At 28.1% G+C, this 27,825-nt stretch overlaps 1 protein-coding gene across 2 annotated transcripts in view; it reads right to left on the reverse strand.

The window, feature by feature from the left end:
- ODF2 (outer dense fiber of sperm tails 2) overlaps window positions 1-27,825 on the reverse strand; it is a 126,068-nt gene that overhangs the window by 80,437 nt on the left and 17,806 nt on the right. For both annotated transcript variants that reach the window (XM_053695885.1, XM_053695886.1), the window contains exons 5-6: window positions 3,498-3,668; window positions 3,227-3,414 (exon numbers count right to left, since the gene is read on the reverse strand). In XM_053695885.1, coding sequence (XP_053551860.1) covers window positions 3,227-3,414; window positions 3,498-3,668 — 359 coding nt within the window. The remainder of the gene's footprint in view (window positions 1-3,226; window positions 3,415-3,497; window positions 3,669-27,825) is intronic.

The raw sequence follows: 27,825 nt of genomic DNA on the forward strand, positions 1-27,825 counted from the left end.
AGTAGGCAAAAAGAATGACTGGGGGGTGGAGCTAAGGGAGGAGCTATATAGACAGCTCTGCTGTGGTGCTCTTTGCCACTTCCTGTTAGGAAGGATAATATCCCACAAGTAAAGGATGAATCCGTGGACTCGTCTTACCTTTATAGAAGAAATAACTTATAGTCACCCTATAAAGATATAACTACATATGTCTGAGGCCGGACACATACACACTTAACCCTTTATCTTTATAAACTAACTTACTGTCACCCTTAAAGAAATAACTACATATGTCTGATGTCGGACACATACACACTTAACCCTTTATCTTTATAAACTAACTTATAGTCACCCTTAAAGAAATAACTACATATGTCTGATGTCGGACACATACACACTTAACCCTTTATCTTTATAAACTAACAGTCACCCTATAAAGATATAACTACATATGTCTGATGTCGGACACATACACACTTAACCCTTTATGTTTATAAACTAACATAGTCACCCTATAAAGATATAACTACATATGTCTGAGGCCGGACACATACACACTTAACCCTTTATCTTTATAAACTAACTTATAGTCCCCCTTTAAAGAAATAACTACATATGTCTGATGTCTGACACATACACACTTAACCCTTTATCTTTATAAACTAACTTATAGTCACCCTAAAAAGAAATAACTACATATGTCTGATGTCGGACACATACACACTTAACCCTTTATCTTTATAGACTAACTTATAGTCACCCTATAAAGATATAACTACATATGTCTGATGTCGGACACATACACACTTAACCCTTTATCTTTATAAACTAACTTATAGTCACCCTAAAAAGAAATAACTACATATGTCTGAGGCCGGACACATACACACTTAACCCTTTATCTTTATAAACTAACTTATAGTCACCCTATAAAGAAATAACTACATAAGTCTGATGTCGGACACATACACACTTAACCCTTTATCTTTATAAACTAACATAGTCACCCTATAAAGATATAACTACATATGTCTGATGTCGGACACATACACACTTAACCCTTTATCTTTATAAACTAACTTATAGTCACCCTATAAAGAAATAACTACATATGTCTGATGTCGGACACATACACACTTAACCCTTTATCTTTATAAACTAACTTATAGTCACCCTATAAATAAATAACTACATATGTCTGATGTCGGACACATACACACTTAACCCTTTATCTTTATAAACTAACAGTCACCCTATAAAGATATAACTACATATGTCTGATGTCGGACACATACACACTTAACCCTTTATCTTTATAAACTAACTTATAGTCACCCTATAAAGAAATAACTACATATGTCTGATGTCGGACACATACACACTTAACCCTTTATCTTTATAAACTAACAGTCACCCTATAAAGATATAACTACATATGTCTGATGTCGGACACATACACACTTAACCCTTTATCTTTATAAACTAACAGTCACCCTATAAAGATATAACTACATATGTCTGATGTCGGACACATACACACTTAACCCTTTATCTTTATAAACTAACTTATAGTCACCCTATAAATATATAACTACATATGTCTGATGTCGGACACATACACACTTAACCCTTTATCTTTATAAACTAACAGTCACCCTATAAATAAATAACTACATATGTCTGATGTCGGACACATACACACTTAACCCTTTATCTTTATAAACTAACATAGTCACCCTATAAAGATATAACTACATATGTCTGATGTCGGACACATACACACTTAACCCTTTATCTTTATAAACTAACAGTCACCCTATAAAGAAATAACTACATATGTCTGAGGTCGGACACATACACACTTAACCCTTTATCTTTATAAACTAACATAGTCACCCTATAAAGATATAACTACATATGTCTGATGTCGGACACATACACACTTAACCCTTTATCTTTATAAACTAACAGTCACCCTATAAAAAAATAACTACATATGTCTGATGTCAGACACATACACACTTAACCCTTTATCTTTATAAACTAACTTATAGTCACCCTATAAAGATATAATTACATATGTCTGATGTCGGACACATACACACTTAACCCTTTATCTTTATAAACTAACAGTCACCCTATAAAGAAATAACTACATATGTCTGATGTCGGACACATACACACTTAACCCTTTATCTTTATAAACTAACTTATAGTCACCCTATAAAGATATAACTACATATGTCTGATGTCGTATACATACACACTTAACCCTTTATCTTTATAAACTAACTTATAGTCACCCTATAAAGATATAACTACATATGTCTGATGTCGGACACATACACACTTAACCCTTTATCTTTATAAACTAACATAGTCACCCTATAAAGATATAACTACATATGTCTGATGTCGGACACATACACACTTAACCCTTTATCTTTATAAACTAACTTATAGTCACCCTATAAAGATATAACTACATATGTCTGAGGTCGGACACATACACACTTAACCCTTTATCTTTATAAACTAACATAGTCACCCTATAAAGATATAACTACATATGTCTGATGTCGGACACATACACACTTAACCCTTTATCTTTATAAACTAACAGTCACCCTATAAAGATATAACTAAATATGTCTGATGTCGGACACATACACACTTAACCCTTTATCTTTATAAACTAACATAGTCACCCTATAAAGATATAACTACATATGTCTGATGTCGGACACATACACACTTAACCCTTTATCTTTATAAACTAACTTATACTCACCCTATAAAGATATAACTACATATGTCTGATGTCGGACACATACACACTTAACCCTTTATCTTTATAAACTAACTTACTGTCACCCTTAAATAAATAACTACATATGTCTGATGTCGGACACATACACACTTAACCCTTTATCTTTATAAACTAACTTATAGTCACCCTATAAAGATATAACTACATATGTCTGATGTCGGACACATACACACTTAACCCTTTATCTTTATAAACTAACTTACTGTCACCCTTAAATAAATAACTACATATGTCTGATGTCGGACACATACACACTTAACCCTTTATCTTTATAAACTAACTTATAGTCACCCTATAAATAAATAACTACATATGTCTGATGTCGGACACATACACACTTAACCCTTTATCTTTATAAACTAACTTATAGTCACCCTAAAAAGAAATAACTACATATGTCTGATGTCGGACACATACACACTTAAACCCTTTTCCTCCTTGATCCGGTCGATGCTTCTTCTCAGACGTGTGTTTTCGGTTTCAGTTTCCACTAGTTCTAGCGACACTTCGGCAAGTTCTTCTTTCTGGGACTCCAGCAGACGTTTTGAGACAGCCAGCTGTTCCTCGCACCTCTCCAGGACATTGTCTTTTCTGTGCAGTTCCACCTAAGTACAAAGAAAATAACGCTTAATGTCCTCCGAGCCCCCAGCCTGAATTCGCCCAACTGCTGGTCACCTGTAAATCTCACCTCGTTTTTCAATGTACCAACTTCATTCATTAAGCTGTCTATCTTCTTCTCATATGAATTGATCTTGCTTCTCAGAGTCTCTTCCTCGTCCGTGGAGAGATCACTCAAACGAAGAGCTGAAAACATTTTATCTGTGTCCGGAGGTGTGATCTCCAAGCGATGCGTCAAACCCTATGTGAGAGGAGCAGATAAAGGAAGAAGCTGATCTCATTATCGCATTGTCACTAGTGACCGGTGTCTAAAGGTGCAGCCATCGTCACTTATCTCATTTTTTTAAAGGGACACTCAGGTAAAATTAAATTTTCATGATTCAGATACATCATGTAATTTTTTTTTTTTTAAATAATTTTTTATTGAAGTTAAAGTATAGATCAACATACAAGATTCGCCCAAAGGCCAAAGTTACATCAAAGAGAGTAGTACATTGTCTATAAACTGACATTATTGAGAGAAAAAAAAAAACAATATGCACATGTACCAAGATAAATACATATCAAATCTTAACATGCAGATAGACAAGAGTTTAGGCGAGGTGAAATAGAACTTCATTTTATGTTATATAATTGACAGATGATCTCCACATCATATAATTTTAAACAACGTTCCAATTTACTTCCATTAAAAAAGATGTGCAGTCTTTTATATTTACACTTTATGAGTCACCAGATCCTACTGAGCATGTGCAAGAATGCACAGACTATACGTATATGCATTTGTGATTGGCTGATTGCTATCACATGGTACAAGGGGAGTGGAAATATACATAACTTTGAAATTTGTTATAAAAAAATCTACTACTCATTTGAAGTTCAGACTAAGTGCTATTGCATTGTCTTGTTATCTTGCATTTGTTGATTATGCAAATCTAATGTGTTGACTGGTCCTTTAAGGAACATTTTGCAAATATAAATTAATAAATCTTTAAGATACTGAAATATTCAGTGATATAACATTTTCTCATAAACTTGCTTAGTGTGAATTCTGTGCATATGTGAAGTTACCATTCAGATGCTTCTCGTATCCATCAAACTGAAATATATTAACTTCTAAACAAGAGGGCTAACCAATTTGTTCATGGTCTCTCTGGCACCCAAGGAGTTATGTGATACTGAGTAATACAGGTACAAAACCCTTTATCCAAACTGCTTGGCACCAGAAAAGCTTTGGATTTTGGAATATTTTGGATTTCTGAACATTTGTATTTGCATCTGTAAAAGACAGTTCAGAGAGGGGATGGAACCAAGTATAAGCGATAACATCTTATGTCATTTAGATAATATTTATATGTCATTATACAGCTTATACATGTAACCTAAAGGTAGTTTTATATCAGTTTATTACTTTTGTATACATAGTACCATGATAAAGATAGTACAGTACTGTAATCAGACAGGTAATATTTATATGTCATTATACAGCTTATACCTGTAACCTAAAGGTAGTTTTATATCAGTTTATTACTTTTGTATACATAGTACCATGATAAAGATAGTACAGTACTGTAATCAGACAGGTAATATTTATGTCATTATACAGCTTATACATGTAACCTAAAGGTAGTTTTATATCAGTTTATTACTTTTGTATACATAGTACCATGATAAAGATAGTACAGTACTGTAATCAGACAGGTAATATTTATATGTCATTATACAGCTTATACCTGTAACCTAAAGGTAGTTTTATATCAGTTTATTACTTTTGTATACATAGTACCATGATAAAGATAGTACAGTACTGTAATCAGACAGGTAATATTTATATGTCATTATACAGCTTATACCTGTAACCTAAAGGTAGTTTTATATCAGTTTATTACTTTTGTATACATAGTACCATGATAAAGATACTACAGTACTGTAATCAGTAAGGTAATATGTATATGTCATTATACAGCTTATACATGTAACCGAAAGGTAGTTTTATATCAGTTTATTAATCTGTATACATAGTACCATGATAAAGATAGTACAGTACTGTAATCAGTAAGTAATATTTATATGGCATTATACAGCTTATACATGTAACCTAAAGGTAGTTTTATATCAGTGTATTACTTTTGTATACATAGTACCATGATAAAGATAGTACAGTACTGTAATCAGTAAGTAATATTTATATGTCATTATACAGCTTATACATGTAACCTAAAGGTAGTTTTATATCAGTTTATTACTTTTGTATACATAGTACCATGATAAAGATAGTACAGTACTGTAATCAGTAAGTAATATTTATATGTCATTATTCAGCTTATACATGTAACCTAAAGGTAGTTTTATATCAGTTTATTACTTTTGTATACATAGTACCATGATAAAGATAGTACAGTACTGTAATCAGACAGGTAATATTTATATGTCATTATACAGCTTATACATGTAACCTAAAGGTAATTTTATATCAGTTTATTACTTTTGTATACATAGTACCATGATAAATATAGTACGGTACTGTAATCAGTAAGTAATATTTATATGTCATTATACAGCTTATACATGTAACCTAAAGGTAGTTTTATATCAGTTTATTACTTTTGTATACATAGTACCATGGTAAAGATAGTACAGTACTGTAATCAGTATGGTAATATTTATATGTAATTATACAACGCATACATGTAACCTAAAGGTAGTTTTATATCAGTTTATTACTTTTGTATATATAGTACAATGATAAAGATAATACAGTACTGTAATCAGTAAGTAATATTTATATGTCATTATACAGCTTATACGTGTAACCTAAAGGTAGTTTTATATCAGTTTATTACTTTTATATACATAGTACCATGATAAAGATAGTACAGTACTGTAATCAGTAAGGTAATATTTATATGTCATTATACAGCTTATACATGTAACCTATAGGTAGTTTTATATCAGTTTATTACTTTTGTATATATAGTACAATGATAAAGATAATACAGTACTGTAACCAGTAAGGTAATATTTATGTCATTATACAGCTTATACATGTAACCTAAAGGTAGTTTTATATCAGTTTATTACTTTTGTATACATAGTACCATGATAAAGATAGTCCAGTACTGTAATCAGTAAGGTAATATTTATATGTCATTATACAGCTCATACATGTAAGCTAAAAGTAGTTTTATATCAGTTTATTACTTTTGTGTATATAGTACCATGATAAAGATAGTACAGTACTGCAATCACTAAGGTAATATTTATGTCATTATACAGCTTATACATTTAACCTAAAGGTAGTTTTATATCAGTTTATTACTTTTGTATACATAGTACCATGATAAAGATAGTACAGTACTGTAATCAGTAAGGTAATATTTATATGGCATTATACAGCTTATACATGTAACCTAAAGGTAGTTTTATATCGGTTTATTACTTTTGTATACATAGTACCATGATAAAGATAGTACAGTACTGTAATCAGTAAGTAATATTTATGTCATTATACAGCTTATACATGTAACCTAAATGTAGTTTTATATCAGTTTATTACTTTTGTATATATAGTACCATGATAAAGATAGTACAGTACTGTAATCAGTAGGTAATATTTATATGTCATTATACAGCTTATACATGTAACCTAAATGTAGTTTTACATCAGTTTATTACTTTTGTATACATAGCACCATGATAAAGATAGTACAGTACTGTAATCAGTAAGGTAATATTTATATGTTATTAAACAGCTTATACATGTAACCTAAAGGTAGTTTTATATCAGTTTATTACTTTTGTATACATAGTACCATGATAAAGATAGTACAGTACTGTAATCAGACAGGTAATATTTATGTCATTATACAGCTTATACATGTAACCTAAAGGTAGTTTTACATCAGTTTATTACTTTTGTATACATAGTACCATGATAAAGATAGTACAGTACTGTAATCAGTAAGGTAATATTTATGTCATTATACAGCTTATACATGTAACCTAAAGGTAGTTTTATATCAGTTTATTACTTTAGTATACATAGTACCCTCAGAATGATAGTATAGTACTGTAATCAGACAGGTAATATTTATATGTAATTATACAGCTTATACATGTAACCTAAAGGTAGTTTTATAACAGTTTATCACTTTTGTATACATAGTACCATGGTAAAGATAGTACAGTACTGTAATCAGTATGGTAATATTTATATGTCATTATACAGCTTATACATATAACCTATAGGTAGTTTTAAATCAGTTTATTACTTTTGTATACATAGTACCATGATAAAGATAGTACAGTACTGTAATCAGTAAGGTAATATTTACATGTCATTATACAGCTTATACATGTAACCTAAAGGTAGTTTTATATCAGTTTATTACTTTTGTATACATAGTACCATGATAAAGATAGTACAGTACTGTAATTAGTAGGTTATATTTATATGTCATTATACAACGCATACATGTAACCTAAAGGTAGTTTTATATCAGTTTATTACTTTTGTATACATAGTACCATGATAAAGATAGTACAGTACTGTAATCAGTAAGGTAATATTTATCTCATTATACAGCTTATACATGTAACCTAAAGGTAGTTTTATATCAGTGTATTACTTTTGTATACATAGTACCATTATAAAGATAGTACAGTACTGTAATCAGACAGGTAATATTTATATGTCATTATACAGCTTATACATGTAACCTAAATGTAGTTTTATATCAGTTTATTTCTTTTGTATACATAGTACCATGATACAGATAGTACAGGACTGTAATCAGTAGGTAATATTTATATGTCATTATACAGCTTATACATGTAACCTAAAGTTAGTTTTATATCAGTTTATTACTTTTCTATACATAGTACCATGATAAAGATAGTACAGTACTGTAATCAGACAGGTAATATTTATATGTCATTATACAGCTTATACATGTAACCTAAAGGTAGTTTTATATCAGTTTATTACTTTTGTATATATAGTACCATGATAAAGATAGTACAGTACTGTAATCAGTAAGGTAATATTTATATGTCATTATACAGCTTATACATGTAACCTAATGGTAGTTTTACATCAGTTTATTACTTTTGTATACATAGTACCATGATAAATATAGTACAGTACTGTAATCAGTAAGGTAATATTTATATGTAATTATACAGCTTATACATGTAACCTAAAGGTAGTTTTATATCAGTTTATTACTTTTGTATATATAGTACCATGATAAAGATAGTACAGTACTGTAATCAGTAAGGTAATATTTATATGTCATTATACAGCTTATACATGTAACCTAAAGGTAGTTTTATATCAGTTTATTACTTGTGTACACATAGTACCATGATAAAGATAGTACAGTACTGTAATCAGTAGGTAATATTTATATGTCATTATACAGATTATACATGTAACCTAAAGGTAGTTTTATATCATTATTATTACTTTTGTATACATAGTACCATGATAAAGATAGTACAGTACTGTAATCAGACACGTAATATTTATGTCATTATACAGCTTATACATGTAACCTAAAGGTAGTTTTATATGAGTTTATCACTTTTGTATACATAGTACCATGATAAAGATAGTACAGTACTGTAATCAGACAGGTAATATTTATGTCATTATACAGCTTATACATATAACCTAAAGGTAGTTTATATCAGTTTATTACTTTTGTATACATAGTACCATGATAAAGATAGTACAGTACTGTAATCAGACAGGTAATATTTATATGTCATTATACAGCTTATACATGTAACCTAAAGGTAATTTTATATCAGTTTATTACTTTTGTATACATAGTACCATGATAAAGATAGCACAGTACTGTAATCAGTAAGGTAATATTTATATGTCATTATACAGCTTATACATATAACCTAAAGGTAGTTTTATATCAGTTTATTACTTTTGTATACATAGTACCAATATAAAGATAGTACAGTACTGTAATCAGACAGGTAATATTTATATGTCATTATACTGCTTATAAATGTAACCTAAATGTAGTTTTATATCAGTTTATTACTTTTGTATTCATAGTACCATGATAAATATAGTACAGTACTGTAATCAGTAAGTAATATTTATATGTCATTATACAGCTTATACATGTAACCTAAAGGTAGTTTTATATCAGTTTATTACTTTTGTATACATAGTACCATGATAAAGATAGTACAGTACTGTAATCAGACAGGTAATATTTATATGTCATTATACAGCTTATACATGTAACCTAAAGGTAGTTTTATATCAGTTTATTACTTTTGTATACATAGTACCATGATAAAGATAGTACAGTACTGTAATCAGTAAGGTAATATTTATATGTCATTATACAGCTTATACATGTAACCTAAAGGTAGTTTTATATCAGTTTTATTACTTTTGTATACATAGTACCATGATAAAGATAGTACAGCACTGTAATCAGACAGGTAATATTTATGTCATTATACAGCTTATACATGTGACCTAAATGTAGTTTTATATCAGTGTATTACTTTTGTATACATAGTACCATGATAAAGATAGTACAGTACTGTAATCAGACAGGTAATATTTATATGTCATTATACAGCTTATACATGTAACCTAAAGGTAGTTTTACATCAGTTTATTACTTTTGTATACATAGTACCATGATAATGATAGTACAGTACTGTAATCAGACAGGTAATATTTATATGTTATTATACAGCTTATACATGTAACCTAAATGTAGTTTTACATCAGTTTATTACTTTTGTATACATAGTACCATGATAAAGATAGTACAGTACTGTAATCAGACAGGTAATATTTATGTCATTATACAGCTTATACATGTAACCTAAAGGTAGTTTTACATGAGTTTATTACTTTTGTATACATAGTACCATGATAAAGATAGTACAGTACTGTAATCAGTAAGGTAATATTTATATGTCATTATACAGCTTATACATGTAACCTAAAGGTAGTTTTATATCAGTTTATTACATTTGTATATATAGTACCATGATAAAGATAGTACAGTACTGTAATCAGTAAGGTAATATTTACGTCATTATACAGCTTATACATGTAACCTAAAGGTAGTTTTATATCAGTTTTATTACTTTTGTATACATAGTACCATGATAAAGATAGTACAGCACTGTAATCAGACAGGTAATATTTATGTCATTATACAGCTTATACATGTGACCTAAATGTAGTTTTATATCAGTGTATTACTTTTGTATACATAGTACCATGATAAAGATAGTACAGTACTGTAATCAGACAGGTAATATTTATATGTCATTATACAGCTTATACATGTAACCTAAAGGTAGTTTTACATCAGTTTATTACTTTTGTATACATAGTACCATGATAATGATAGTACAGTACTGTAATCAGACAGGTAATATTTATATGTCATTATACAGCTTATACATGTAACCTAAAGGTAGTTTTATATTAGTTTATTACTTTTGTATACATAGTACCATGATAAAGATAGTACAATACTGTAATCAGTAAGGTAATATTTATATGTCATTATACAACTTATACATGTAACCTAAAGGTAGTTTTATATCAGTTTATTACTTTTGTATACATAGTACCATGATAAAGATAGTACAGTACTGTAATCAGTAGGTAATATTTATATGTCATTATACAACTTATACATGTAACCTAAAGGTAGTTTTATATCAGTTTATTACTTTTGTATATATAGTACCATGATAAAGATAGTACAGTACTGTAATCAGTAAGGTAATATTTATATGTCATTATACAACTTATACATGTAACCTAAAGGATGTTTTATATCAGTTTATTACTTTTGTATACATAGTACCATGATAAAGATACTACAGTACTGTAATCAGTAAGGTAATATTTATATGTCATTATACAGCTTATACATGTAACCTAAATGTAGTTTTTGATCAGTTTATTACTTTTGTATACATAGTACCATGATAAAGATAGTACAGTACTGTAATCAGTAGGTAATATTTATATGTCATTATACAGCTTATACATGTAACCTAAAGGTAGTTTTATATCAGTTTATTACTTTTGTATACATAGTACCATGATAAAGATAGTACAGTACTGTAATCAGTAAGGTAATAGTTATATGTCATTATACAGCTTATACCTGTAACCTAAAGGTAGTTTTATATCAGTTTATTACTTTTGTATACATAGTACCATGATAAAGATAGTACAGTACTGTAATCAGTAAGGTACTATTTATATGTCATTATACAGCTTATACATGTAACCTAAAGGTAGTTTTATATCAGTTTATTACTTTTGTATACATAGTACCATGATAAAGATAGTACAGTACTGTAATCAGTTAGTAATATTTATATGTCATTACATAGTACCATGATAAAGATAGTACAGTACTGTAATCAGTAAGTAATATTTATATGGCATTATACAGCTTATACATGTAACCTAAAGGTAGTTTTATATCAGTGTATTACTTTTGTATACATAGTACCATGATAAAGATAGTACAGTACTGTAATCAGTAAGTAATATTTATATGTCATTATACAGCTTATACATGTAACCTAAAGGTAGTTTTATATCAGTTTATTACTTTTGTATACATAGTACCATGATAAAGATAGTACAGTACTGTAATCAGTAAGGTAATATTTATGTCATTATACAGCTTATACATGTAACCTAAAGGTAGTTTTATATCAGTTTATTACTTTTGTATACATAGTACCATGATAAAGATAGTACAGTACTGTAATCAGTAAGGTAATATTTATATGTCATTATACAGCTTATACCTGTAACCTAAAGGTAGTTTTATATCAGTTTATTACTTTTGTATACATAGTATCATGATAAAGATAGTACAGTACTGTAATCAGTAAGGTAATATTTATATGTCATTATACAACTTATACATGTAACCTAAAGGTAGTTTTATATCAGTTTATTACTTTTGTATACATAGTACCATGATAAAGATAGTACAGTACTGTAATCAGTAAGGTAATATTTATATGTCATTATACAGCTTATACATGTAACCTAATGGTAGTTTTACATCAGTTTATTACTTTTGTATACATAGTACCATGATAAATATAGTACAATACTGTAATCAGTAAGGTAATATTTATATGTAATTATACAGCTTATACATGTAACCTAAAGGTAGTTTTATATCAGTTTATTACTTTTGTATATATAGTACCATGATAAAGATAGTACAGTACTGTAATCAGTAAGGTAATATTTATATGTCATTATACAGCTTATACATGTAACCTAAAGGTAGTTTTATATCAGTTTATTACTTGTGTACACATAGTACCATGATAAAGATAGTACAGTACTCTAATCAGACGGTAATATTTATATGTCATTATACAGATTATACATGTAACCTAAAGGTAGTTTTATATGAGTTTATCACTTTTGTATACATAGTACCATGATAAAGATAGTACAGTACTCTAATCAGACAGGTAATATGTATATGTCATTATACAGCTTATACATGTAACCTAAAGGTAATTTTATATCAGTTTATTACTTTTGTATACATAGTACCATGATAAAGATAGCACAGTACTGTAATCAGTAAAGTAATATTTATATGTCATTATACAGCTTATACATATAACCTAAAGGTAGTTTTATATCAGTTTATTACTTTTGTATACATAGTACCATGATAAAGATAGTACAGTACTGTAATTAGTAGGTAATATTTATATGTCATTATACAGCTTATACATGTAACCTAAATGTAGTTTTATATCAGTTTATTACTTTTGTATTCATAGTACCATGATAAATATAGTACAGTACTGTAATCAGTAAGTAATATTTATATGTCATTATACAGCTTATACATGTAACCTAAAGGTATTTTTATATCAGTTTATTACTTTTGTATACATAGTACCATGATAAAGATAGTACAGTACTGTAATCAGTAAGGTAATATTTATATGTCATTATACAGCTTATACATGTAACCTAAAGGTAGTTTTATATCAGTTTATTACATTTGTATATATAGTACCATGATAAAGATAGTACAGTACTGTAATCAGTAAGGTAATATTTATGTCATTATACAGCTTATACATGTAACCTAAAGGTAGTTTTATATTAGTTTTATTACTTTTGTATACATAGTACCATGATAAAGATAGTACAGTACTGTAATCAGACAGGTAATATTTATGTCATTATACAGCTTATACATGTGACCTAAATGTAGTTTTATATCAGTGTATTACTTTTGTATACATAGTACCATGATAAAGATAGTACAGTACTGTAATCAGACAGGTAATATTTATATGTCATTATACAGCTTATACATGTAACCTAAAGGTAGTTTTACATCAGTTTATTACTTTTGTATACATAGTACCATGATAAAGATAGTACAATACTGTAATCAGTAAGGTAATATTTATATGTCATTATATAACTTATACATATAACCTAAAGGTAGTTTTATATCAGTTTATTAGTTTTGTATACATAGTACCATGATAAAGATAGTACAGTACTGTAATCAGTAGGTAATATTTATATGTCATTATACAACTTATACATGTAACCTAAAGGTAGTTTTATATCAGTTTATTACTTTTGTATACATAGTACCATGATAATGATAGTACAGTACTGTAATCAGTAAGGTAATATTTATATGTCATTATACAGCTTATACATGTAACCTAAAGGATGTTTTATATCAGTTTATTACTTTTGTATACATAGTACCATGATAAAGATACTACAGTACTGTAATCAGTAAGGTAATATTTATATGTCATTATACAGCTTATACATGTAACCTAAATGTAGTTTTAGATCAGTTTATTACTTTTGTATACATAGTACCATGATAAAGATAGTACAGTACTGTAATCAGTAGGTAATATTTATATGTCATTATACAGCTTATACATGTAACCTAAAGGTAGTTTTATATCAGTTTATTACTTTTGTATACATAGTACCATGATAAAGATAGTACAATACTGTAATCTGACAGGTAATATTTATATGTCATTACATAGTACCATGATAAAGATAGTACAGTACTGTAATCAGACAGGTAATATTTATATGTCATTATACAGCTTATACATGTAACGTAAAGGTAGTTTTATATCAGTTTATTACTTTTGTATATATAGTACCATGATAAAGATAGTACAGTACTGTAATCAGTAACTAATATTTATATGTCATTATACAGCTTATACATGTAACCTAAAGGTAGTTTTATATCAGTGTATTACTTTTGTATACATAGTACCATGATAAAGATAGTACAGTACTGTAATCAGTAAGTAATATTTATATGTCATTATACAGCTTATACATGTAACCTAAAGGTAGTTTTATATCAGTTTATTACTTTTGTATACATAGTACCATGATAAAGATAGTACAGTACTGTAATCAGTAAGGTAATATTTATGTCATTATACAGCTTATACATGTAACCTAAAGGTAGTTTTATATCAGTTTATTACTTTTGTATACATAGTACCATGATAAAGATAGTCCAGTACTGTAATCAGTAAGGTAATATTTATATGTCATTATACAGCTCATACATGTAACCTAAAAGTAGTTTTATATCAGTGTATTACTTTTGTGTATATAGTACCATGATAAAGATAGTACAGTACTGCAATCACTAAGGTAATATTTATATGTCATTATACAGCTTATACATTTAACCTAAAGGTAGTTTTATATCAGTTTATTACTTTTGTATACATAGTACCATGATAAAGATAGTACAGTACTGTAATCAGTAAGGTAATATTTATATGTCATTATACAGCTTATACATGTAACCTAAAGGTAGTTTTATATCAGTTTATTACTTTTGTATACATAGTACCATGATAAAGATAGTACAGTACTGTAATCAGTAAGGTAATATTTGTCATTGTACAGCTTATACATGTAACCTAAAGTTAGTTTTATATCAGTTTATTACCTTTGTATACATAGTACCATGATAAAGATAGTACAGTACTGTAATCAGTAAGGTAATATTTATATGTCATTATAGAGCTTATACATGTAACCTAAAGGTAGTTTTAGATCAGTTTATTACTTTTGTATACATAGTACCATGATAAAGATAGTACAGTACTGTAATCAGTAAGGTAATATTTATATGGCATTATACAGCTTATACATGTAACCTAAAGGTAGTTTTATATCGGTTTATTACTTTTGTATACATAGTACCATGATAAAGATAGTACAGTACTGTAATCAGACAGGTAATATTTATATGTTATTATACAGCTTATACATGTAACCTAAAGGTAGTTTTATATCAGTTTATTACTTTTGTATACATAGTACCATGATAAAGATAGTACAGTACTGTAATCAGAGAGGTAATATTTATATGTCATTATACAGCTTATACATGTAACCTAAAGGTAGTTTTATATCAGTTTATTACTTTTGTATATATAGTACCATGATAAAGATATTACAGTACTGTAATCAGTAAGGTAATATTTATATGTCATTATACAGCTTATACATGTAACCTAAAGGTAGTTTTATATCAGTTTATTACTTTTGTATACATAGTACCATGATAAAGATAGTACAGTACTGTAATCAGTAAGTAATATTTATGTCATTATACAGCTTATACATGTAACCTAAATGTAGTTTTATATCAGTTTATTACTTTTGTATACATAGTACCATGATAAAGATAGTACAGTACTGTAATCAGACAGGTAATATTTATATGTTATTATACAGCTTATACATGTAACCTAAAGGTAGTTTTATATCAGTTTATTACTTTTGTATACATAGTACCATGATAAAGATAGTACAGTACTGTAATCAGAGAGGTAATATTTATATGTCATTATACAGCTTATACATGTAACCTAAAGGTAGTTTTATATCAGTTTATTACTTTTGTATATATAGTACCATGATAAAGATATTACAGTACTGTAATCAGTAAGGTAATATTTATATGTCATTATACAGCTTATACATGTAACCTAAAGGTAGTTTTATATCAGTTTATTACTTTTGTATACATAGTACCATGATAAAGATAGTACAGTACTGTAATCAGTAAGGTAATATTTATATGTCATTATACAGCTTATACATATAACCTAAAGGTAGTTTTATATCAGTTTATTACTTTTGTATATATAGTACCATGATAAAGATAGTACAGTACTGTAATCAGTAGGTAATATTTATATGTCATTATACAGCTTATACATGTAACCTAAATGTAGTTTTACATCAGTTTATTACTTTTGTATACATAGTACCATGATAAAGATAGTACAGTACTGTAATCAGTAAGGTAATATTTATATGTTATTATACAGCTTATACATGTAACCTAAAGGTAGTTTTATATCAGTTTATTACTTTTGTATACATAGTACCATGATAAAGATAGTACAGTACTGTAATCAGACAGGTAATATTTATGTCATTATACAGCTTATACATGTAACCTAAAGGTAGTTTTATATCAGTTTATTACTTTTGTATACATAGTACCATGATAAAGATAGTACAGTACTGTAATCAGTAAGGTAATATTTATGTCATTATACAGCTTATACATGTAACCTAAATGTAGTTTTATATCAGTTTATTACTTTTGTATACATAGTACCATGATAAAGATAGTACAGTACTGTAATCAGACAGGTAATATTTATATGTTATTATACAGCTTATACATGTAACCTAAAGGTAGTTTTATATCAGTTTATTACTTTTGTATACATAGTACCATGATAAAGATAGTACAGTACTGTAATCAGAGAGGTAATATTTATATGTCATTATACAGCTTATACATGTAACCTAAAGGTAGTTTTATATCAGTTTATTACTTTTGTATACATAGTACCATGATAAAGATATTACAGTACTGTAATCAGTAAGGTAATATTTATATGTCATTATACAGCTTATACATGTAACCTAAAGGTAGTTTTATATCAGTTTATTACTTTTGTATACATAGTACCATGATAAAGATAGTACAGTACTGTAATCAGTAAGGTAATATTTATATGTCATTATACAGCTTATACATATAACCTAAAGGTAGTTTTATATCAGTTTATTACTTTTGTATATATAGTACCATGATAAAGATAGTACAGTACTGTAATCAGTAGGTAATATTTATATGTCATTATACAGCTTATACATGTAACCTAAATGTAGTTTTACATCAGTTTATTACTTTTGTATACATAGTACCATGATAAAGATAGTACAGTACTGTAATCAGTAAGGTAATATTTATATGTTATTATACAGCTTATACATGTAACCTAAAGGTAGTTTTATATCAGTTTATTACTTTTGTATACATAGTACCATGATAAAGATAGTACAGTACTGTAATCAGACAGGTAATATTTATGTCATTATACAGCTTATACATGTAACCTAAATGTAGTTTTATATCAGTTTATTACTTTTGTATACATAGTACCATGATAATGATAGTACAGTACTGTAATCAGTAAGGTAATATTTATATGTTATTATACAGCTTATACATGTAACCTAAAGGTAGTTTTATATCAGTTTATTACTTTTGTATACATAGTACCATGATAAAGATAGTACAGTACTGTAATCAGACAGGTAATATTTATATGTCATTATACAGCTTATACATGTAACCTAAAGGTAGTTTTATATCAGTTTATTACTTTTGTATACATAGTACCATGATAATGATAGTACAGTACTGTAATCAGACAGGTAATATTTATATGTCATTATACAGCTTATACATGTAACCTAAAGGTAGTTTTATATCAGTTTATTACTTTTGTATACATAGTACCATGATAAAGATAGTACAGTACTGTAATCAGTAAGGTAATATTTGTCATTGTACAGCTTATACATGTAACCTAAAGTTAGTTTTATATCAGTTTATTACCTTTGTATACATAGTACCATGATAAAGATAGTACAGTACTGTAATCAGTAAGGTAATATTTATATGTCATTATACAGCTTATACATGTAACCTAAAGGTAGTTTTATATCAGTTTATTACTTTTGTATACGTAGTACCATGATAAAGATAGTACAGTACTGTAATCAGTAAGGTAATATTTATGTCATTATACAGCTTATACATGTAACCTAAAGGTAGTTTTATATCAGTTTATTACTTTTGTATACATAGTACCATGATAAAGATAGTACAGTACTGTAATCAGTAAGGTAATATTTATATGTCATTATACAGCTTATACATGTAACCTAAAGGTAGTTTTATATCAGTTTATTACTTTTGTATACATAGTACCATGATAAAGATAGTACAGTACTGTAATCAGTAAGGTAATATTTATATGTCATTATACAGCTTATACATGTAACCTAAAGGTAGTTTTATATCAGTTTATTACTTTTGTATACATAGTACCATGATAAAGATAGTACAGTACTGTAATCAGTAAGGTAATATTTATATGTCATTATACAGCTTATACATGTAACCTAAAGGTAGTTTTATATCAGTTTATTACTTTTGTATACATAGTACCATGATAAAGATAGTACAGTACTGTAATCAGTAGGTAATATTTATATGTCATTATACAGCTTATACATGTAACCTAAAGGTAGTTTTATATCAGTTTATTACTTTTGTATACATAGTACCATGATAAAGATAGTACAGTACTGTAATCAGACAGGTAATATTTATATGTCATTATACAGCTTATACATGTAACCTAAAGGTAGTTTTATATCAGTTTATTACTTTTGTATACATAGTACCATGATAAAGATAGTACAGTACTGTAATCAGACAGGTAATATTTATATGTCATTATACAGCTTATACATGTAACCTAAAGGTAGTTTTATATCAGTTTATTACTTTTATATACATAGTACCATGATAAAGATAGTACAGTACTGTAATCAGACAGGTAATATTTATATGTCATTATACAGCTTATACATGTAACCTAAAGGTAGTTTTATATCAGTTTATTACTTTTGTATACATAGTACCATGATAAAGATAGTACAGTACTGTAATCAGTAAGGTAATATTTATATGTCATTATACAGCTTATACATGTAACCTAAAGGTAGTTTTATATCAGTTTATTACGTTTGTATACATAGTACCATGATAAAGATAGTACAGTACTGTAATCAGACAGGTAATATTTATATGTCATTATACAGCTTATACATGTAACCTAAAGGTAGTTTTATATCAGTTTATTACTTTTGTATACATAGTACCATGATAAAGATAGTACAGTACTGTAATCAGTAAGGTAATATTTATATGTCATTATACAGCTTATACATGTAACCTAAAGGTAGTTTTATATCAGTTTATTACTTTTGTATACATAGTACCATGATAAAGATAGTACAGTACTGTAATCAGTAAGGTAATATTTATATGTCATTATACAGCTTATACATGTAACCTAAAGGTAGTTTTATATCAGTTTATTACTTGTGTATATATAGTACCATGATAAAGATAGTACAGTACTGTAATCAGACAGGTAATATTTATATGTCATTATACAGCTTATACATGTAACCTAAAGGTAGTTTTATATCAGTTTATTACTTTTGTATACATAGTACCATGATAAAGATAGTACAGTACTGTAATCAGACAGGTAATATTTATATGTCATTATACAGCTTATACATGTAACCTAAAGGTAGTTTTATATCAGTTTATTACTTTTGTATACATAGTACCATGATAAAGATAGTACAGTACTGTAATCAGACAGGTAATATTTATATGTCATTATACAGCTTATACATGTAACCTAAAGGTAGTTTTATATCAGTTTATTACTTTTGTATACATAGTACCATGATAAAGATAGTACAGTACTGTAATCAGTAAGGTAATATTTATATGTCATTATACAGCTTATACATGTAACCTAAAGGTAGTTTTATATCAGTTTATTACTTTTGTATATATAGTACCATGATAAAGATAGTACAGTACTGTAATCAGACAGGTAATATTTATATGTCATTATACAGCTTATACATGTAACCTAAAGGTAGTTTTATATCAGTTTATTACTTTTGTATACATAGTACCATGATAAAGATAGTACAGTACTGTAATCAGACAGGTAATATTTATATGTCATTATACAGCTTATACATGTAACCTAAAGGTAGTTTTATATCAGTTTATTACTTTTGTATACATAGTACCATGATAAAGATAGTACAGTACTGTAATCAGTAAGGTAATATTTATATGTCATTATACAGCTTATACATGTAACCTAAAGGTAGTTTTATATCAGTTTATTACTTTTGTATACATAGTACCATGATAAAGATAGTACAGTACTGTAATCAGTAAGGTAATATTTATATGTCATTATACAGCTTATACATGTAACCTAAAGGTAGTTTTATATCAGTTTATTACTTTTGTATACATAGTACCATGATAAAGATATTACAGTACTGTAATCAGACAGGTAATATTTATATGTCATTATACAGCTTATACATGTAACCTAAAGGTAGTTTTATATCAGTTTATTACTTTTGTATACATAGTACCATGATAAAGATAGTACAGTACTGTAATCAGTAAGGTAATATTTATATGTCATTATACAGCTTATACATGTAACCTAAAGGTAGTTTTATATCAGTTTATTACTTTTGTATACATAGTACCATGATAAAGATAGTACAGTACTGTAATCAGTAAGGTAATATTTATATGTCATTATACAGCTTATACATGTAACCTAAAGGTAGTTTTATATCAGTTTATTACTTTTGTATATATAGTACCATGATAAAGATAGTACAGTACTGTAATCAGTAAGGTAATATTTATATGTCATTATACAGCTTATACATGTAACCTAAAGGTAGTTTTAGATCAGTTTATTACTTTTGTATACATAGTACCATGATAAAGATAGTACAGTACTGTAATCAGTAAGTAATATTTATATGACATTATACAGCTTATACATGTAACCTAAAGGTAGTTTTATATCAGTGTATTACTTTTGTATACATAGTACCATGATAAAGATAGTACAGTACTGTAATCAGTAAGTAATATTTAAATGTCATTATACAGCTTATACATGTAACCTAAAGGTAGTTTTATATCAGTTTATTACTTTTGTATACATAGTACCATGATAAAGATAGTACAGTACTGTAATCAGTAAGGTAATAGTTATATGTCATTATACAGCTTATACCTGTAACCTAAAGGTAGTTTTATATCAGTTTATTACTTTTGTATACATAGTACCATGATAAAGATAGTACAGTACTGTAATCTGACAGGTAATATTTATATGTCATTACATAGTACCATGATAAAGATAGTACAGTACTGTAATCAGTAGGTAATATTTATATGTCATTATACAGCTTATACATGTAACGTAAAGGTAGTTTTATATCAGTTTATTACTTTTGTATATATAGTACCATGATAAAGATAGTACAGTACTGTAATCAGTAAGTAATATTTATATGGCATTATACAGCTTATACATGTAACCTAAAGGTAGTTTTATATCAGTTTATTACTTTTGTATACATAGTACCATGATAAAGATAGTACAGTACTTTAATCAGTAAGTAATATTTATATGTCATTATACAGCTTATACATGTAACCTAAAGGTAGTTTTATATCAGTTTATTACTTTTGTATACATAGTACCATGATAAAGATAGTACAGTACTGTAATCAGTAAGGTAATATTTATGTCATTATACAGCTTATACATGTAACCTAAAGGTAGTTTTATATCAGTTTATTACTTTTGTATACATGGTACCATGATAAAGATAGTACTGTACTGTAATCAGTAAGGTAATATTTATAGGTCATTATACAGCTTATACATGTAACCTAAAGGTAGTTTTATATTAGTTTATTACTTTTGTATACATAGTACCATGATAAAGATAGTACAATACTGTAATCAGTAAGGTAATATTTATAGGTCATTATACAGCTTATACATGTAACCTAAAGGTAGTTTTATATCAGTTTATTACTTTTGTATACATAGTACCATGATAAAGATAGTACAGTACTGTAATCAGTAAGGTAATAGTTATATGTCATTATACAGCTTATACCTGTAACCTAAAGGTAGTTTTATATCAGTTTATTACTTTTGTATACATAGTATCATGATAAAGATAGTACAGTACTGTAATCAGTAAGGTAATATTTATATGTCATTATACAGCTTATACATGTAACCTAAAGGTAGTTTTATATCAGTTTATTACTTTTGTATACATAGTACCATGATAAAGATAGTACAGTACTGTAATCTGACAGGTAATATTTATATGTCATTACATAGTACCATGATAAAGATAGTATAGTACTGTAATCAGACAGGTAATATTTATATGTCATTATACAGCTTATACATGTAACGTAAAGGTAGTTTTATATCAGTTTATTACTTTTGTATATATAGTACCATGATAAAGATAGTACAGTACTGTAATCAGTAAGTAATATTTATATGGCATTATACAGCTTATACATGTAACCTAAAGGTAGTTTTATATCAGTGTATTACTTTTGTATACATAGTACCATGATAAAGATAGTACAGTACTGTAATCAGTAAGTAATATTTATATGTCATTATACAGCTTATACATGTAACCTAAAGGTAGTTTTATATCAGTTTATTACTTTTGTATACATAGTACCATGATAAAGATAGTACAGTACTGTAATCAGTAAGGTAATATTTATGTCATTATACAGCTTATACATGTAACCTAAAGGTAGTTTTATATCAGTTTATTACTTTTGTATACATAGTACCATGATAAAGATAGTACAGTACTGTAATCAGTAAGGTAATATTTATAGGTCATTATACAGCTTATACATGTAACCTAAAGGTAGTTTTATATCAGTTTATTACTTTTGTATACATAGTACCATGATAAAGATAGTACAGTACTGTAATCAGTAAGGTAATAGTTATATGTCATTATACAGCTTATACCTGTAACCTAAAGGTAGTTTTATATCAGTTTATTACTATTGTATACATAGTATCATGATAAAGATAGTACAGTACTGTAATCATTAAGGTAATATTTATATGTCATTATACAACTTATACATGTAACCTAAAGGTAGTTTTATATCAGTTTATTACTTTTGTATACATAGTACCATGATAAAGATAGTACAGTACTGTAATCAGTAAGGTAATATTTATATGTCATTATACAGCTTATACATGTAACCTAATGGTAGTTTTACATCAGTTTATTACTTTTGTATACATAGTACCATGATAAATATAGTACAGTACTGTAATCAGTAAGGTAATATTTATATGTAATTATACAGCTTATACATGTAACCTAAAGGTAGTTTTATATCAGTTTATTACTTTTGTATATATAGTACCATGATAAAGATAGTACAGTACTGTAATCAGTAAGGTAATATTTATATGTCATTATACAGCTTATACATGTAACCTAAAGGTAGTTTTATATCAGTTTATTACTTGTGTACACATAGTACCATGATAAAGATAGTACAGTACTGTAATCAGTAGGTAATATTTATATATCATTATACAGATTATACATGTAACCTAAAGGTAGTTTTATATCATTATTATTACTTTTGTATACATAGTACCATGATAAAGATAGTACAGTACTGTAATCAGACACGTAATATTTATGTCATTATACAGCATATACATGTAACCTAAAGGTAGTTTTATATCAGTTTTATTACTTTTGTATACATAGTACCATTATAAAGATAGTACAGTACTGTAATCAGTAAGGTAATATTTATATGTCATTATACAGCTTATACATGTAACCTAAAGGTAGTTTTATATTAGTTTATTACTTGTGCATACATAGTACCATGATAATGATAGTACAGTACTGTAATCAGACAGGTAATATTTATGTCATTATACAGCTTATACATGTAACCTAAAGGTAGTTTTATATCAGTTTATTACTTTTGTATACATAGTACCATGATAAAGATAGTACAGTACTGTAATCAGACAGGTAATATTTATATGTCATTATACAGCTTATACATGTAACCTAAAGGTAGTTTTATATCAGTTTATTACTTTTGTATACATAGTACCATTATAAAGATAGTACAGTACTGTAATCAGTAATGTAATATTTATAGGTCATTATACAGCTTATACATGTAACCTAAAGGTAGTTTTATATCAGTTTATTACTTGTGTACACATAGTACCATGATAAAGATAGTACAGTACTGTAATCAGTAAGGTAATATTTATATGTCATTATACAGCTTATACATGTAACCTAAAGGTAGTTTTATATCAGTTTATTACTTTTGTATACATAGTACCATGATAAAGATAGTACAGTACTGTAATCAGTAAGGTACTATGTATATGTCCTTATAAAGCTTATACATGTAACCTAAAGGTAGTTTTATATCAGTTTATTACTTTTGTATACATAGTACCAATATAAAGATAGTACAGTACTGTAATCAGACAGGTAATATTTATATGTCATTATACTGCTTATAAATGTAACCTAAATGTAGTTTTATATCAGTTTATTACTTTTATATACATAGTACCATGATAAAGATAGTACACTACTGTAATCAGTAAGGTAATATTTATATGTCATTATACAGCTTATACATATAACCTAAAGGTAGTTTTATATCAGTTTATTACTTTTGTATACATAGTACCATGATAAAGATAGTGCAGTACTGTAATCAGACAGGTAATATTTATATGTCATTTTACAGCTTATACATGTAACCTAAAGGTAGTTTTATATCAGTTTATTACTTTTGTATACATAGTACCATGATAAAGATAGTACAGTACTGTAATCAGTAAGGTAATATGTATATGTCATTTATACAGCGTATACATGTAACCTAAAGGTAGTTTTATATCAGTTTATTACTTTTGTATACATAGTACCATGATAAAGATAGTACAGTACTATAATCAGTAAGGTAATATTTATATGTCATTATACAGCTTATACATGTAACCTAAAGGTAGTTTTATATCAGTTGTATTACTTTTGTATACATAGTACCATGATAAAGATAGTACAGTACTGTAATCAGTAGGTAATATTTATATGTCATTATACAGCTTATACATGTAACTTAAAGGTAGTTTTATATCAGTTTATTACTTTTGTATACATAGTACCATGATAAAGATAGTGCAGTACTGTAATCAGACAGGTAATATTTATATGTCATTTTACAGCTTATACATGTAACCTAAAGGTAGTTTTATATCAGTTTATTACTTTTGTATACATAGTACCATGATAAAGATTGTACAGTACTGTAATCAGTAAGGTAATATTTATATGTCATTATACAGCGTATACATGTAACCTAAAGGTAGTTTTATATCAGTTTATTACTTTTGTATACATAGTACCATGATAAAGATAGTACAGTACTATAATCAGTAAGGTAATATTTATATGTCATTATACAGCTTATACATGTAACCTAAAGGTAGTTTTATATCAGTTGTATTACTTTTGTATACATAGTACCATGATAAAGATAGTACAGTACTGTAATCAGTAGGTAATATTTATATGTCATTATACAGCTTATACATGAAACCTAAAGGTAGTTTTATATCAGTTTATTACTCTGTATACATAGTACCATGATAAAGATAGTACAGTACTGTAATCAGTAGGTAATATTTATATGTCATTATACAGCTTATACATGTAACTTAAAGGTAGTTTTATATCAGTTTATTACTTTTGTATACATAGTACCATCAGATAGGTAATAGTTATTGAATATATAGACTATGCGTTTGCATAACCAAAGCAAAGATACAGGCGGAGAGAATTGTGACTTACTTGAAGGGAAATTATTTTATTTAAAAAATATTATATGACAAAATGTAAATTTGGGAATAATTCTGGATTTTGGAAATTGGGGATTTGTACCTGTAGTTTTTTTTTATAATCTACCATATATTGTGTAGGGATTGGTATCAGACACACAGCATAGCCAGTATGACTATTGAGATGAACCTCCAGTTTAGATGCGCTCAGTAAAGTTCTGGCTAAATGCCTGTAGCTGAGTGTAGACTTTCACGTCTTAGAGCTCCCAGAATACAACGCATTTAAGCCTCTCTGCCTTTTTTAAGCATGATGCTTCTTAATATGACTAGGCTTCAATCCGACAAGGGACTTTCTCACCTGGTCCGCCTGCGGGCCCAAAGAACGGAGGGGATTCTGTCTCTGTCAACACCCATCTCTAAAGATACCGCCTACCAAAGACATGGTCACGGACCACCAAAGACAAGTTTCTATAAGACCGGATGCGGAGCAACGGTTTAAAGTGGATATTGCCATCCTAGGTTTACCCCACTAAGCAGCTGCTTAGCCAAGTTTTTTGCCGGACGCTACCAAACAGGAGGTATTCTCCAACACTTCCCAGCATTTATCAGATAAGGGATCACTTGACCTGGTCTGCCTGCAGGCCCTAAGAACGGAGGGGTTTCTGTCTCTGCTTATACCCATCTTTAAAGATGCCGCTTTCCAGAGACAAGATCACGGACCGCCAAAGACAAGATCTCTAGGACTGACTGCAGAGTAACAGTTCAGAGTGGATTTCACCTGCCAAGCTTTATCCCACAAAGAAGCAGCTTTTCAAAGATGCGGTCACTGACCGCCAGGTATTATTTGCCAAATCGGCTCAACTGAGGACTTCCACAACGTAGGGGATTCTTTCTGCCGACACATATTACCAAGGTAACCACTAAGCACTAATACCGGTCACAGACCCATAAGAACATACTTGTTCTTACAGAGGACCTAAAAGACCAACTACTGCCAGAGACGCTAAAGTACTAACAGCTTGGATCACAAAGGCAATAATATCTATCCGATATCAATCAGCAAACAAAGTACGGCAAAAGTGAGTAACGGACAGGTGTACGCATTTAGAGACATACTCCTGATAGACTTATACATAAATACAAAGATAATATTTAGTTCCTGCTATTTCCTCACTAGAGACTATACGCTCAACTATTCCCTCGGGCTATCGCCATTAGTCACTTTCTACACAACTGTTTGCCGCATTTTCTTTGTTTTGTATATATAATATATATATAATTTTAGTCTGTATCATATTGTTTCTTACTTTATATTTTTTATCTGAATACAGCAATTTCATATTTGTAGCACTATTTTTTGGAATGGCCATATCCGC

This window comes from Bombina bombina, chromosome 12, assembly GCF_027579735.1.
Source record: "Bombina bombina isolate aBomBom1 chromosome 12, aBomBom1.pri, whole genome shotgun sequence".
Classification (NCBI taxonomy): Eukaryota; Metazoa; Chordata; class Amphibia; order Anura; family Bombinatoridae; genus Bombina; species Bombina bombina.